Below are 16892 nucleotides of genomic sequence, written 5' to 3'. Positions count from 1 at the left end.
ATTAAAATTTATGTAAAGTTCATTACACTTGCACTTTAATTCTACATATCTTTAAAAGTGCCTTTTGTAAAGGAGCTTGGTGCAGAGTGGTTACATTTTTCATTTCATAATTGAGTGTTTTAAGTGGTTAAGCATAGTCCAAATTTTATCCAATTCCAGCTTGTGTTAATGGTGCTCCACTCACACTGCCTTAGCACCTGTTATGGATTTTGAGTCATCTGGCAGCCCGTGGGACTTAGATAAAGAAGTACCAGGTGTCCTGCCTGTCTCTTAATTGAGACGCAATGTAAACAATATAGACTTGGCAATATGGTTATAGGAATGGATTAAAGCCCAGCTTTGTCTGCACTGATGAATCACAGCTTTTTCTTCCTAGAAGATGTTATAAACCACTGATGAATTTAGCTAGCTGTAAGATCTGATGGAACAACATAAAAACAAACAATACATCAAGGATTTTCCTGGAAGAACAGTGTTGCAAAATATTATATGTATTGGGTTTTCCAGTGAAAATGTAAGCATCAATTAGAATTTCTTGCAGTAATTTAGCAATTTTGAAAGCACCCACAGTGTAAAAATGAAGATTCTTACAGAAAGTCAGATAAAGTCAATGCCTTTCATTATGTAATGTGTAAGTAAGCTAGGCAGAAAACATGGAAACAAATTGCAAGATCTGAAATTAGGGATTCATTTGTATGGATTTATCTATCATATATTCCCTTATTTTCTTCATGAAGAAATACACCTCAGAAATTGTCTCAGAAAGGCCTTTTGCAGTTAAAACTTGAGCTGAAAAAGAATTTGATGAAATATGTTAGATACTACATTTTAGAATTCCTTAAATTCTACAGTCTTGGTCTGTTTACTTGTTTTTCATATACATTCTAATTTTTTTTGTGACCTACATTAGTTAGTAGATTGTTATATATACATTACTTCTTAAAATTAATGATTTTGGACAATTAATGGAGTCTCTTGTGCAGTTCTAAAATGTTTTCACCAAATTCAACATGAACGTTTACTTTTGAAATATGTGTGATTTCTCTGAGGTTTATGTTTTATTTATATGGTAAGAAAATATATTGTCACATTTTGCAAAAGAGCTATATTGAAAATATTGTTCAGTAGGAAAAAAATCACCTTAGAGGACTACAATTTTTTTGATTCTTTAACCTCTTTAGTAGTGCTAGGCATAATAATGTTTTTTCTTCTCTTTCACCTAAATAACTTGCATCAGGTATGAGGAGAATGAACTTAATACTGCTTTATAAATCATCAGTGTTGTGGCTGTGTTCCAGTTGTATATGCAAAAGTTGCTTTCATTTACAGCATAGCTGTGTAAACAGATGTACCTAGCTAAATATTTATTTGCTATTTTCAATGTTGGCAGTATTAAAGAAACACTAAAGAATCCATACTGACTTTGAGGTATCAAGGTGACTTGAGTAAACAGAAGATACAGCTGGAAGAAAAAAAAACCTCTTTATTGGTATGCCGTGCAGACTAGATGTGGAAATTGCTGAAATGCAATAAATAGGGAACACCATGATGCCACTTCTACAGAGTCACTTTTCAGAATATAAGAGAACTTTAACTATTCCTCTCAGTGTGGCCAGTTGATACCGATCACCCACCTACATACAAAACGCAGCTAGTTGCAGGGCTTCCAACACTGGATCAATAGCAGCCCGGCTTACATCCTTAACTCTAAGAGACAACAAAGAGTACAAATTGCTGTGACTCGGTATGAGTTCATCTGGTTTGACAACCAGTGCACAATCTCTTCTTTCAGAGTGATATTTCCAAGAAAAAACTTCCATTTCTGTTATGTATGGGTTTTGTCCAGTCTTCCTGTAGAAGTCACAATCTGCTGTGGCTAACTTTTCCTTTCAGCTTCTCAAAACCTTGATCCTAACCTGTACTTGTTTCTTGATAGGGGAGGCAATCCGCCTTTCCCACTTCCATGTCAGGAATTGAAATTTACTAGGAAAAATGTGCCCAATAAAATTGATGCTTTCATCATCCTAAGTACCTCAAACTGTAACAACTAATTCTGTGGGGTTTGCACACCTTTTCAGGCTGGAGAGTAAAAAATTTAAAATCTGCCAAAATATACCATTCACTATTCTTCATTGTTTCTTTGTTTCCTTTGGTCCCTAATATCCTAGGAGCATTTTTGTATGTTGACAATACTACAGATTTGGAGCTTTTTTTCTAGAAAAGATGATATGTGTTTCTAAATTTGCTTAGGGGTCAAATGTGGTAAACAAGACTGTTCCATTTTACAAAGCTTTTCTTAAAATGTTGATAATTTTTATATAAATTGTGTATCTGGGCAATTAAAGAAACCTCCTACAAGAAAGCATCTCTGGGTGCAGGATTTTCATTTTCTAGTTAAGGATGGAGCAGAACGTTTTCTTCTTGTCTTAAATTATTTTCCAGATGCGTGGCTGACAAAGTCATACTCCCCACAATCATATCAGTATGTCTTGACTTCTTAGACGATTTTGCTAGCAGTTGGAACTGCCAGGGATGCAGCTGTACATGTATTTCTGAGAGTAGTTTGTAATTTAACCTGAAAAAGTCCATCTTGCTATTTAGAAATGCACGTTCTGACTTTTTTCTAAGAGGTATTTCAAGGCAATCATTAAAACCTTGTCTTTTTTTTCTTACCACTGGAACTAAAGCATCGCAGGTCGTGCATACCAATAAACAGTTATATCATGATATACTACACATGTATGCACATATATACAATTATGAATGTATCAGGAGGGAAGATTTATGAATAAAACCTTCATAGGAAAGTGTTTCCATTGTTGTTCAGTTTTTTCTGAATAAGGGACACAGTGAGAGAAAAAAATGAATGAAGAGCCCACATTTGTACTCCCTTTCACAACAGAAGTCCTTTTGTTATAATTCTGATTTTTTAAATTTTTCTGAAAACAGGAAAAAAAAGTCATGCTATCAGTTTACTGGACTCAAGCAGCCCAGTAGGAGTGTAGGAATGCCTGCAGCATTGTTCAGCTTACAAGTTGGATCTTCGTAGTTCTAGGGTTCTTGCTGAACTATAGTGATCCGGATGCACTTTCAATCCTTCAGACATCATCTTGAAGTCATGTACAAAGATCTGCCCACTTCAGCACACACTAGAGCTGCCTAAGTGCTTGCTATATCCCAAATAGCTAAATGCCCAGTTCAAGCCTTTGTCTACCCAATGAGTAGGTAGGTATTTCTTTGCTCTTGTGACTCGCAGTGCAGCAATGCTGAGTTCTGCAGGTATACTCACTGGATTAGAGCCCACACAAACACGACAGGAGGTAAAAGCCTTGTTATATCAGTCAGCCAGGAAATGAGAGAGCTGCTTCCAATTTTGAGACCATATCTCCTGCTTCTTACAAAACTGTTCTAACCATTGATTCCGAGGACATTTTGTAATCAGGCACACTGAATTCACTGCTGAAATTGTTCTTCATTTCATAAAGTAAGACTTCTTCTGAATCACAGGGAAGGTACATGCTTATCTGTGTAGCCTAATGGTTATGGTACTTTCCTGGGAGAGGAGAGTCCCTGGATTCCAGTCTCTGCTCAGGAAGTGTTTGTTATCAAATGGTCTTTGGAGCAGGCCCATTTGTGAATCTAGCACTTAGGTGTTCTGGTAATAGATAGATTACATAGTTGTGAAGTCTTATATCCTTAAATAAAGTCCTGGAAATTTTACTCCAATTTTAAACTTTTTTTCTTCATTTTTTGTTCAGCCTTGGGTTACTTGCATTTTAGGATTGGTATTAACTGGATGACTGTAACAATAATCATGCATCCACTCTAACTGCAAAATACTAGATAGTTTTAGATCAGCTCTAAAACTGAAAGGTGTGAAGAAGAATGGAAAGAATCATGACTATGAGGAGATGAGTTCAAGTGAGCATCTTGAACTATGGAGACAGAAGAAGAGGCTGAACAATGGGAAGTATGGGAATTTGTAGAGATAGCAAGGTTAAAATTATAGGAAAGAAAAAATACAAACTAAACAAATAGAGATTTGGGAAAATGAAGCAAACAGATTTCTGTATCAAACTGAAGGATAACAAAGCCATGGAATAAAAAAAAAATTGGCAATGTGAGGTGATTGTTTTGTACATAAAGGAAAGGGATTAAGATGGTGGATGAAGATGCAAGGAGGAGAGCTGTTTTGCTTGTATTATTGTGGCACATACATATTCATAGCATAGACCCCAGTCTCAATATACTGAAGTGGAGTACAGCACAAGACAGATGTTTGTCACTCAGAAGTAAAAAAGCCAAGTATAAAACTGAAGACAACAAATGAAGGCAAATACCAAATTCGGGAAAATGCGAAACAGTAGTAGACAGCACAAATAGTTTTGTAAGCTACACAGAATGGACTCTTAAGTTTTCCAAGGTGTTCTCCTTGTTTCTTTTTCGATAAACGTCATAGCCAAGGAGAGAATTTGAGGCAGGAATTGTTTTGTGAACACTTATGGATACCTGGTGCTAGGCATAAGAAGCCACATAGAAGAAAGTACAAAAGTGCCTGTCCAAAAATGTCAAGATGAGTGAGAGTGACTGCATTAACTAGAAGTGAGCAGTTTTGGTAAAATTATGAAATAGGTATGGACGATAAAGTTCAAGTAAGTAGCCTGCATTTGTGGTAGGGACTGGTGATGATATCTGAAGAGAATGCACCATCTAAGTAGTATGTTCAGAAAGTGGACTCTGCAATGCTCCGAGTAGATATAAGAAGGATTAAAAATGCATTTATTGAAGGCAGAGAAAAGGATATGGCAGTATCTGAGATGTGAGGTAAGAGCCTAGATATTTATTCAGGTAGATGGCTAGAAAAAGTTATAGCTTAGATTATGCATAAAGACTCTGCAAGCTGTACATGTGTTCTGCCGTAGGAATCTAAAGCTTAGAAGTGATACAATCAGCAGAGATGGGGAGCTATTAAGTGAAGACATGAGTTGTTGTTTTTCAGACAGATTAAGCGTAAGTAGGTGATCTGACAGCTAGGCTTGCAGTGCTTGTTCCCAAGTACAAATCAAGAGGTCTAATAATGGAAAGTGCAGTATTTTCAGATACTAAATCTTTTAAGATAATTATTAATAGAAATAATTGCAGACTTAGAGAATAAGTAAAATGGATTGTAATGCAAATGGAATTTTAGCTGGAGTGACTACAACCTGAGTGACCTATAGAGATCTGATTCCTGATTTTTTCTGGCTACTGATTCTGTTTTTCAGAACAGTTTCTTCTGAAAAAGTATAATGAAGTAATTATATTTCTTTGTTATGTTTTTTGGAGATTATGCATCTGCAAGTTTTTAGCTGACAGATTTGGGCAAGCACCTATATAATTAATGTATATCTTTCCTATGCATTCTCTTTTTTTCCAGGTGGCACCTTCTTCAGAAGCAAAAAGCTCACAACACTGTTGTTTAGGTGTTTTGTCACTCTCTGTGCCAGTCTTTCTCCGTTGGTTTGTCTGTGCATCATTCCCATTCCATCTTAATTACTGATGCCAATGGCAACATCCACTTGAAGTAAGAATACAGCTTGCATTGCCGTATTATTACTTGCCATTGAGTTTGTGTGTGCCACTCAATCTGTAAGTGCTAATAAGTCTTTCCTAGAGAGCAGTGTTTTAAAGAAATAAATGTCTAGCCTGTTAGAAGTAATGTAGACTTTAACTACCGTGGGTTTATGGTCACTCTTGCAGACAGTTGCATTCAAATGCAGCACAGAACCAGATTATTTCAGCCAAAAAAGCATGTAAAACTGGAGGTTTAAAATAGTAGAATGTTCTCAATATAAGTGACTAGAAGATAAAAGTATCCCAATCTCATCTATGCAGTCACTAACACAGAAAAAGAGTCTTCGGAGGAGAGTGCGTGATTTCTTATTGCAGAATAGAGCAAGCTTTAGACTTGGCTTTTGCCTCAGATTTTTGTTTTGGTTTTAAGCAGAGTTATGTTTTTAACAAGCTGCAGATGGTTTTGTGAAATGTTATGATGAGCAGCATCCAATAGCTGGATTAGTTTTCTCTAAGTATGCATTTGAATTAGACTTCTAGAACTGATAAAAGCGTATCCTCTTCACTGTGTAACAAAAACATCATTATCCTCAGTCAGCATCTATGTTGAGACTTCTTTATTTGGTTAGGAGATAGGTACCAAGACTGGAGAATGAGAATGTCCTTGTCACATTCAAAGCAGTAACTTTCCTTCATTTTACCTTATTTGTGTATAAGCTTTGGATATAATAGGATAAACTAAAAGGTTTCCTTTAGAGACCTCTGAAAGTAGACCATTTTAAAAGCAGGTAGGTGTCTCTACCCTACTTTTTCATGAAACATTTTACCCATTCAAGCAGACTTTTAAAAACAGCTTGTTTTGATAGCAGCCTGTTCTCCTGTGGGCCTTCAGCCTTTGCTTCCTGGCAGCACCTTTGGTGCGAAAAGAGAGTGATCAATTGGGAGACTATCAGTGCCAGCATGCATAGAGTGATAAGTTAACACACCACTGGGAATTTCTAGGGCCCACCAAGATACTTCACTTCTAATGTGCTAACAAGCTCATTTTTCTACCTCTTGCCTCTTCAGTTATTTTTTTTTCTCAGAAGAGCTTAGAAGTTGAGTGCATCAGGCATAATGAAAAGCTCTGTAGGAGGGAGAAGCAATAACCCCATTTTTCCCTTTTCAGCCAAATAGAAAATTAGTTTCTGGTAATACACAAAGGCCAGTATTTTTTGTGCAAGGGGCACTGCTGTGAATCAAAGGACTCTATTAACTGCAGAAAATTCAGCAGCTGTGAATCTCCCCCAATGAAAAAAAGTGCTTTTCAACAAGTTGTGAGGTACGTAGTATTATTTAGACTTCAACCATCAGTTTCATCCTCTACCACTTACACATAGCCTCTTAAAAACTGTGCTATATTAGTCTCCTCTGTTAAGGCTCAATATTGTGTTTATCCCCCAACCTTAGAACCATTACAATGGGAGATTTGTGTATTTTCTCTTGTCCCAGTGCTTCTATTATAGCTTCTCCAAACTGAGACTTCTGCTGTGGTTCAGCTGGATTCAGAAAGAATTTGGAACACAGATGTTGGAGAGAAAACTGTTTCCCACTTTCACTATGTAACCAGGTTATGGTCTAAGGAAATATGATAGAAGTAATTTTATTTTTCATTTCCAGATAGTATATTCTCTATACATTTTTTCATATTTGGATAGACTATAAAATCTACAGTAAATATTGTACAGAAAAAACTGCAAAAAATTGAGTAGGAAAAGTTCTGTAGTTGTTGAAGTTTAGTTTTGTAACCTAATATGAAGATTATTGTTTAGAACTTTAATTTGGTTTGGGAAATTTTATTGCTTACCATAGCTGAAAATAGTATAATTATTTATTTTAAGTATTAGCACTTGTAATTAAAAATGTTTATCACATGTAGTGCAGTTTTTGTGTTTGAATGTTTAAAATGTGTGCAAGATGAATATTATCTCCATTTCACAGGTGGTGAAATTGAGTCAGAATGGTAGTTTCCTCACTGTCCCTGATCCCCTCCAAAAGAGCAGCAGACCTGAAATCAGAACCCAGGACTTTGAAGAAAGATATTCTGAGTGCATTCCTCCACAGCATGCTGATTTGTTTGGGGATTTTTTTAAGAAAGCAGAACCATGTAAGGAGAACCTCACTATCTACAAATAAATTATGAAGGAAAAAAAAAAAAGCGGGCATAACTGTAAATGTTAGGGAAAATTTCTTATCATTCTCTGTTTCTGTAAGATAACTGGAGAGGCTCCGCCTCATTCAACATACTGAGTCCAGCTGGAGGACTTGAAAGTTGTGCGAGAAAAGGTTAACTGATTTCTCAGTTCAGCAACTATACAACATGAAGTCAGCATGGTAGTTTTTCTTGATAATTGTATGTTGCTGCCTGCTGCTCTACATTTTGACAGCCATTTCCATAGTTGCTTTCATGAACAGCAGAAATATTCTCTCTTTTTCTCGCTCTCTCTGTGCTGACATCAAATCGGGCCTGCTGGAACAAGAAGCCTGGAGAGGGTTCTTCAAAAACAACACTTCAAGATACTGGTCTCTCGTCAATAATATTAGAGGGGGAGAACACAGGGAAAAGGAAGAAGTACAGTATTTTTCCTGTCAGTGCCCTGCCAACACCCTGTTAACCAGTATTTAAGGGTCCTGTGGATTCTTTACAGATATTCTTGTTTGTTTTAATGGCATAATTGACAATGTGTTTCTCCCTGAAATTTCACTGTGTTTTTATCTTAACTGTGTATGTGTTTTTAGGGATTATGGAATCAGTTCATTATGGGAAAGTGCAAAATCATTTATTTCATTAATACTAAGATTATGTTTTTTGCTACATCTCTTAAAAATGAAAAAATTCTTGTATTTAATTGGGACCAGAATATAGACAAATTGGTTACTTGAAAGAGAGTATTTAAGTTGCTGTTGTTTGAAAACAATTTCAGGCAGTTTTGCATCAGACATGAAAAAAATACGATTGAGCCATATGGTTTTACATTAATCGTGTCTATTTTACGTTTAATATTATGTCAATGCATTAGATAATACCCCAGTTATATAAAGAATTAAAAGTGTGTACACTTACTGAAATATATGATGTGTATTTAACAAAAACAAGAATTCTGAATTACTGGGCACTGATATTTAGCAACTGCAGTACATGACAGAAATTCATCCTTAATTCTTGGCTAAACCAGTTATGAGGAGAGAGCACGATACCTGCAAACAATTGTTCAACATCATCTAGAGCCTACAACTTTTGAAGATTTTGCTGCTCAGGTTTTCTGTCCAGCACCTTATCACCATTTGCCCTCAGAGACGGGTAAGAAGTTAAGAACAGTTTTTATACATTTTGCTTGAAATGCAGTATCCTTACTTATAAAGACTGAAAACTCAGACCTTTGCACATCATTGAGGGTTACCATTAATTGGAGAGATGATACATACTTGAGAACCTGGGTGAAGTTGCCTTTAAATCTTTATTCTGTTTTCTGGCATCATGAGCCAATGCCTGGCATTAAGATTTTGCAAGCTGCTTTAATATAGCAACCAGACTCTGTATTTGTACAGAAAATTTTACCACATTCCCCTGTCAAAAGTCTGCTTGGAAGCATTGGTGCTCTTTCATCTAGGCTAGTTCAGGCAGAAATATTCTTTAAATACACTTTCCTCATAAGAAAGTTTTAAGGCTCGCTACCTGTTTAGAATGTAAAGTTTTAAACTGGAAATCAGAGCCTTGCAAACATAATTTTTGTTCCCAGGTTATTAGTTGCAAAGTTGGTTTTAAGGTAATTTTTACTTTCCAGTACAATACCTGTTTTATAAGAGGATACTGCATTTTCAGTTACTAATGAGAAAATCAGTAAAAGAAAATTAATAACTCAAGGCCTTCCTGTTCTGACATTTCTTGAACTCCTTATGATTATTTCATTATTTTATTTCCCCTCTTTTTAGATCATTAAATATCAGTTCTGTTTATCTGAAGGTAAGACAAAGTGTCCAAAAACCCCTTTGTTCCTCTTACTTTTACTAGAGCACTAAGCTTGTAACCAAAGTGTATGCAAACTTTCCTTGTTGACCTTGTTCACACTAAAAAAAACAATTCACACTGATTGAGAAATGACCACTACATCTTCTAAAAGTTTTAGTCTTTTACTAACCTCAGGTCTGCATGAAGCACTAACACTGGTTCTGGGATTAAGGTAACTAATGATAGAGACAGTTGTTGAATGAATAACACTTTATTGTGTTGACCTTTGTTTCTCAGCATGCACAAGTAGTACTGGATGGCAATGGTGTGTTTTGTACCCTGTACTGTCTTTCATTGATGTTGTAAGACATTCTCCAGTGATAACCTAGGAGAGAAGGAGAAGAAGAATGTGTAACACTTAAAATTCTTGTTCAGAAAAACCCTATTTAATGATAATCAAAATGCTTCCATGAAAAAGCTGTAAATCTAAATGAAATAAATTTTGTAAGAATAATTTGGCAAGTTGTTACCTGAAAATTTGTTTCTCAATTGGAAAAATGTATGCAGAAATTAATTCTAAATTATATCAGAATTGTGATAGGACTACAGAAGGAATGGTGTAGAGGTATTAAAATGCTGAGACTCCTTTACTTGAAAGTATAAACAATAACTAGAAATGAGGTGCAGTTTCAAAGTATAATAAGTGGTATAGTTGTGCTAGTGGAAATAGTTGAGACCAAAGAGAAACAAAATTAAAAGTAAGTAATGTAAAACTAATTAAATCAGTATAAAAAATATTAACATAATTTAATATATGAAAGCATCTGAATGGGAAAAATCTGTAACTAGAAACATTAAAAGCAATAACCAGGGATACCAGTCCTTGCCACATTTCCTGCCTGATGGACCTAGTAAGTATTCAACATCAGACACTTTTTTATGGCTAGTATATATTCTGTATTCTAGTGCACTTATAGCAGGTCTGCCTATTTATTTTCAGAAATCTCATTCCAGGCCAAGTCCTTCCTCCCTCTTCCTCTAGTTCTTTCTTTCAGGGTGAAGCAAACCTGCTTTTCTGTGCTAGTTTGATGCATCAGAGTACTCTGCTCTACAATGGCAATTCCTGTATTCTTTTAAAAATTGTCTCAGTCATACTTGGTATTCTCTAACACGATCTGAAATGAGGCTATGGTTTTTTATAAACTTGATTTTTAACTCAACCTTTCTATCAAACTTAATAATTTTCTGTAGGAATCTCATTAATAGAAGCTTGTGTTGTATTTCACATCTGCACATATGTCTGTGTGTGTCTACATACCACGAAACACAATGTCCTGTCCTGGAGGGCCACCTTCTTCTGAACCTTGCACTGTGCAGTGCAAATGACCAAGACATCAGTGTCAGGAGCAGCCAGCAGCTTCCTAGAATGGACATGCAGCACAGTGTGACTCAGAGTCAAACAACATGTTTCCAGATCTGCCTGACTCTGAGCTTTTGTTTCAGCCCAGGGAAACTGGGGATGCTCTGACAGTCCTGCTTGCAGCCTGATCCTTGTTCCATCTGAGGCTCCCGGAACTCTTATGCTCAGCTCTAGGACAGAGTGCCTGGAATAGCACCACACCATCTGCCTCCAAGCTGACTCTGGAGGGCACAAACTGTAAAGCCTGAGTCAGGTGTAAAGCAACACTGCAGTTACCTGCCGAAAAGGTTACCCCAGGGCTTGGGGTTAGCCTGGAAACCACTGGTTTCCAGTTCTAGTGAAGGCAGACCTGTGAGTGAGGTTGTTGCTACAGATGACCCAAATCTCTGATGGGCTTTGGTCCCACTAGTCCACTGTGTATGCTATTTAAAAAAAAAAAAAAAAATAGCTATCCCCAAGCTTCCAGGGCCCCTGCAACAAATGGATTTCTTGAAAGATGTACAGAGCACTGAACTATGCCAGGACTGAACATAGGAGTGGTGCTGGAGTCCTGCCTGGGAATCCTCATGCATTCATCACACCCAAGATGACTTAGAAAAAACCTTGCAGGCTCTCTGCTCAGCATGTCCATGTCATCTCAAAATATCTGACCAGATCCTAAAAATACATCACATTTTTAAATACAAAATATTTAATTTATGTCTGAGAGTTCTTTTAATGAAAAATAATTGAACAGAAGAGGCTAGAAAAAAAATCCACATTTTAGATATTATAGGTTTGATTCTTTAATTGTATCATGATCTCCAGGTTTACAACTGCTGAATATGTTTAATTTTATAAAATATTCTATGCATTTTTTTCATCTAAGAAAGATCTGTAGAAACTATGAGGCTTCTACAGCCCATCACCAGGTATTGTCATTTTGTTGTTGTTGTGAGACCATTGACCAGTTACAGCATGCCATTTTTTTTCGTTTGAACTATGATAATCGGGGCAATTAGAGAACATGCCATTCAGTAACAAACTGAATTTCCTCAGCATATTTTATCAAAGGCTCAGCCCTCAGCAAAAGCAGTTTTCTTTTTTATCATAGGTACTCTTCAAGACAGTGTGATTGTGGCAGCTGCTGTTTTATCTAGAAGCTTAGTTTGCCCCATCAAAATATCTGACAAGTCCACCTTCCCATGTTTAGGAACCTGACTAGTGTAGTGGATGTGTACATTTTAAAAAAATTGAGATTTACCTGTACTTAAGCACAGAATGTAATTCAGTTGCCTCTGTGTTTTTTACGTTATGCTGTCTCTGTTAAGTAGTGTAATTGCAAGTACTCTGCTAAATAGAGGAACTTGTCCTTTGCAGCTATTGAGTGAACCAGATCTCTGTGACACCAGAATAGGTTGAGGGAACTGTCAATGGTAAGCTCAATTATATTGAAGGGCACATTGACCTCATGATGCTAAGATTCTGAGCTTTAAAATGTACTCACATCTTGGATTTGTTTTTTCTCTGTCTTCTTTTGTTCCCTTTCTTCCTACTTAAACTAGTACCGCCTTACAGTAAACTTTATGAAGAAGGAGCCTCTCTACATTAGTCATAGAATTTTCCTTGTGACAAAAGCACCAGACTTTTTGGTCCCAGCAATCACTCCTGTATTCTCAGGCCTGCATTCAGAACAATTCTGTGCCCCACTCCCAATCTAAGTGGGGATGCCATCATACAGGCAGGGAAGCAGTGGAATGTAGAGATAATGATGCTTCAGCCTTGCACAAGAAAAAATCACATTCAGCAGCTCTCATCCAAATTTCTTTTGCTGCTTGTTTGTTGTGAAACTTGAAACTAGTGCCTTTTTGGCCCTGTACCACCCCTTCACAGATGAGAATGTTGGTGCTTTTGTCAGTCTAGAAGGGTCTGAGTAATGCTTGGTGGTGGTGGTTCGAGTGTGTGATTGGAAGTAAAGCTGAAATACAGAAATGAGGACTTTGTGTCTGGAAGGACTGGAAGAATTTCTCATTATCCCTTCTCTAGTCCAAACTCGGGAAGACTTTTTTCATTCCAAATCAGAGCAAAACCTCAAAACTTACTGACATTTTCCAAATGGAATGTCATATTGCAACAGCTGAAGCTGAAACCTTATGCATTTCTGAACTATTGTCCTTAAGTCAACCACTTGAGTGAAGGTACATTGAGGTCCTGCACTTTGAGGCAGTAAATTCAGTGTGGACTGCTAGAAACTCAAACAGATCAACTTTCTACATTTATTGAAAAGGGTCCACTGAAAAAAAGAGTATGATTGTCCAATGAAAAAGTATAGTACAAGGGGATGCTAATTTTTGAAGTTTTGACTTTATTTTCTTGTGACATTTGCTCGTGTAATCCTTTCCATTTTTGTTTTTAAAGCATAGGGCAAAATAGAAATTCTGTAACACTGAATTAACAACCACATGATACATAAGCAAAACTGCAACCTCTAGAGCCACCATCACCTCCTGCAGACTGAGATAGGACAATAATTGGTAGTAATGGTAAGCTCTGCCTTAATCTTCACTAGTGGAAAGACTAATTTTGCCAGTGGGTTTCACAGATGTTAGTTGACAGAGAGGAATAGGCTTATTAACCTAACATGCATGGTTCCAGCCGAATTCTGAAGAGCATTCTTCATTGGACGTGGACTTGGCTGCTGTTTTTCCACAAACTTAATCTTTTTTCTCTCTATCCTTTCTCGTGTGTCCTCTTAGTTCTTTCTCTTCTTCCAATCTGGTCTCCCAGGTCTTCAGACCATCTTTTCCTCACCTCTTTGCCTTTCTGTGCTGCTACTTTTGCAGTTTTTCTCTCTACATTTTCTTCTCACTTCCTTTCTTCATTTCACAAAATTAGTGAGAAACTGACACTAAGAAAGCTCTGCTGAGCATGATGGACAACTTGGCCAAATTTGTACTGGAATTTGTAAGAGTGGCAATGAGCACAAACTGTACAAAAATGATTGCCCTCTTCCCTGAAGGTCAGATGGAATATGCTGAAGTATCTTAAAAGACCATCAGAATCTACCAACATGTAAAAATTATATTTTCCTCTGTGGTCATTCTGAGGCAGCACTCAGGACAACATTGATCCAGACAATGAGGTGTGATAATGCCAGAAGCACTGAGAGTAGTCTTACCCTGTCTTAACATCAACATCCTGTCAGGCTTCTGCTCAGTGAGTTTTTCACCTTTGAAAGACTGATGGGCAAGATGAGTTATGGCAATGTGTATGTTATGATACCTCCGGATTCCTCCAGCTCACCATACTCTCAGTCTGTGTGGAGCTAATATTCCATTTTAGGTTTAAATAGTGAATTTCTGAGCAAAAAACCCAATGTCTTATTACTAGATCCTAGAGTTTTTCAAATGGAGTATGAAAATGTCGCATTTCAACTTTGTTGACCCATCTTCTTGTTCAGAAGCATTTGAAGCAGCTTTACATTATGGTCCCAAAATATCATAGCATTATCAGGCTATGATATTTGTCACTTATCAAGCCTAAGAGGAGAAAAATATGGATCACTTCCTGACATTTTTCAACCTCTTAAAAGTCCAAACATCTATTTTGTTTATTTTATAGAACTTTCTGGATTCACATCAATTGCCAATAAAGCCTTCATATTTAACCCTAGTTTTATATTTTGGATAACTAAATATTTCACTGTTGTTGTGGTTTAGGAATGGTATTCTCCAATTTAGTGTTCCCACTGAAACCATTCCAAACCACACACTGCACCATCACTTCTCCTTCCTCTTCCCCTCCCCTGTGGTGGGCTGGAGAGGAGAATTGGAGGCATAAGAGGTAAAGATCACACGTTGAGATAAGAACAGTTTACTGGAAACAGCAATGAGATAAGAAAACAAACAATAGCAGCAACAATATTAGTGACAGAGGGTATAAGAAAGAGGTGAACAATTCACATGGAAACCCCTCTGACAATACCCGACTGTTCTCTCTGCTATACTATGATTGACCCAGAAGCAGCCCTTTCCCCTGTTCCCAGAAAATGACATGAAGTATCGAATGGTATCAAATAACCTCTGGGTCCTAACCATGCCTCATTTTTCTGCAGAAATTAACCCTGTCCTGGCCAGAACCAGGACATTATCCACCGCTTATTCTATAGCATCTGTGTCATGCCCAAATCCTACACCTTACAAATGCATACATATATATATATAGATGCATATATACACAAGCATGAGTATCATTTCCATAATCAATGGCCACCCCTCCAAGATGTCTGCTGAGTTCACTTAGTTCATGTCTGTGGGTTCTATCTGTCCTAGATGTCTTACAGGGCAGAAGAGCTGGTCTACTGTTGGCTGGTTGCAAACTGCATCAGGAGCTCACAACTGGTGTATCTGGAGCAGTCCATAATCATTGTCTGTGGTAGTTACGGCATACAGTGGTTGTGTCATTCAGCAACATTACAGACTGTTCTCACCCAAAAATCAAATCCCCCTGCAACCTTTGAGCCAGCTTGTCCCTCAATAGCTTCTGCAGCTCACCACATAGGACTCCATATGGTAGCTTTCCATTTTCCATATATCCCTACAATACAGCAGGAACCGTCAGTAAAGAGAGCACATTGCTTTTCATTTGCTGGTAGCTGATTATACTGTGGGGCTTCTTCAGCATGTGTCATCTTCTCTGATGATAGTAGTCTGAAATTTTTGCCTTCGGGCCAGTTCATGACGACTTCCAAGATCCCTGGGAGACCAGGGTTTCCTGTTCAAGCTCACTGTGTGATCAGCACTACCCACTTACTCCACATAGCATCAGTGGGATGATGTGTGGAAAGGACTTTCCCTTTGAACATCCAGCCCATCACTGGCAGTCAGAGTGCCAGGAGAGCTGTTCTTCACTGCCAGTCACTTCTGAAGCATCTTGAACCCCTTCATAAACTGCCAGGATCTGTTTTTCAGTTGGGGTGTAACAGGCCTCAGATCCTTTGTATCCCCAACTCCAGAACCCCAGAGTTCATCCTTGAGTCTCCCTGGGTATTTTTTGCCAGTCTCCAGGAAGGACCACTCTCCCTGGCTGCAGTGTAGAGAACATTCTTCACAGTTCATATTCCTGTCCTGACTGGCCCAAGGGCTACTGCATGAATAAGCTTCTTTTTAATGCTCAAAAGGTGGTTGTTGTTCAAGACCCCACTTAAAATTGTTCTTTATGTAATATGATAAAGGAGGCTTACAACCTGACTGTAATCTGGAATATGAATCCTCCAAAAACTCACAGCACCTAGAAAAGCCTGTGTTTCCTTCTTGCTGGTTGGTGGGGATGTAGTTGCTATTTTGTTGACCACATCCATTGGAATCTGACAACCATCTTGTCATTTTACTCCTAAAAACTGAATTTCCTGGGCAGGTCCCTTGATCTTACTTTGCTTTATGGCAAAACCAGCCTTCAGGAGGATTTGGATTATCTTCTCCCCTGTCTCAAAAACTTGCTCTGCTGTGTTGCCCCACACGATGATGTCATCAATGTACTGTAAGTGCTCTGGAGCCTTTTCCAGTGCAGTCTGGATCAATCCACAGCAAATACAGGGGCTGTGTTTACACCCCTGGGGCAGTCAATTCCAGGTGTGCTGGATTCCCCTCCAGGTAAAGACAAACTGTGGCCTGCCCTGTGCTGCTAAAGGAATGGAGAAGATTACATTAGCAATGTCGATGGTGGCACCACTTTGCTGCCTTGGACTCCGGTTCCTACTGAAGTTCCAGCACGTCCAGCACAGCAGCACACACGGTGGTGTGACTTCGTTCAGACCACGATAGTTTACACTCAGTCTCCACTCTCCATTGGACTAATGCACTAATAAAGGGTGAGTGAGTTTTGCTGACCATTCCCTGGCTCTCCAGTTCATGAATCATCTCATGGATGGGGGTCACAGAGTCCTGATTGGTG

The 16892-nt window shown here is 37.9% G+C and overlaps 2 protein-coding genes across 11 annotated transcripts in view; one reads left to right on the top strand and one right to left on the bottom strand.

The window, feature by feature from the left end:
• Positions 1 to 14723, top strand: part of RALGAPA1 (Ral GTPase activating protein catalytic alpha subunit 1) — a 135102-nt gene extending 120379 nt beyond the window's left edge. For 6 of the 10 annotated variants that reach the window (XM_027899068.1, XM_027899067.1, XM_027899064.1 and 3 more), the window contains 3 exons: positions 8769 to 8893; positions 9349 to 9351; positions 14146 to 14723. In XM_027899068.1, coding sequence (XP_027754869.1) covers positions 8769 to 8893; positions 9349 to 9351; positions 14146 to 14183 — 166 coding nt within the window. In that variant the 3' untranslated portion in view covers positions 14184 to 14723. Of the gene's footprint in view, positions 1 to 8768; positions 8894 to 9348; positions 9352 to 9525; positions 12854 to 12899 lie in introns of all 10 variants that reach the window. The other 4 variants (XR_003572914.1, XR_003572913.1, XM_027899063.1 and 1 more) reach the window with 4 other exon arrangements.
• The window catches only part of INSM2 (INSM transcriptional repressor 2), an 18144-nt gene continuing 11808 nt past the window's right edge, over positions 10557 to 16892 (bottom strand). Inside the window, exon 2 of the mRNA XM_027899070.1 lies at positions 10557 to 10567. The gene's annotated coding sequence lies outside the window, so the exon portion shown is untranslated. The remainder of the gene's footprint in view (positions 10568 to 16892) is intronic.

Source organism: Empidonax traillii, unplaced genomic scaffold (genome assembly GCF_003031625.1).
Source record: "Empidonax traillii isolate 1590-97213 ecotype Southwest subspecies unplaced genomic scaffold, ASM303162v1 scaffold636:size371350, whole genome shotgun sequence".
NCBI lineage: Eukaryota > Metazoa > Chordata > Aves > Passeriformes > Tyrannidae > Empidonax > Empidonax traillii.
The sequence above is the reverse complement of the archived record's forward strand: the minus strand, read 5'-3'. Positions and strand labels throughout refer to the sequence as shown.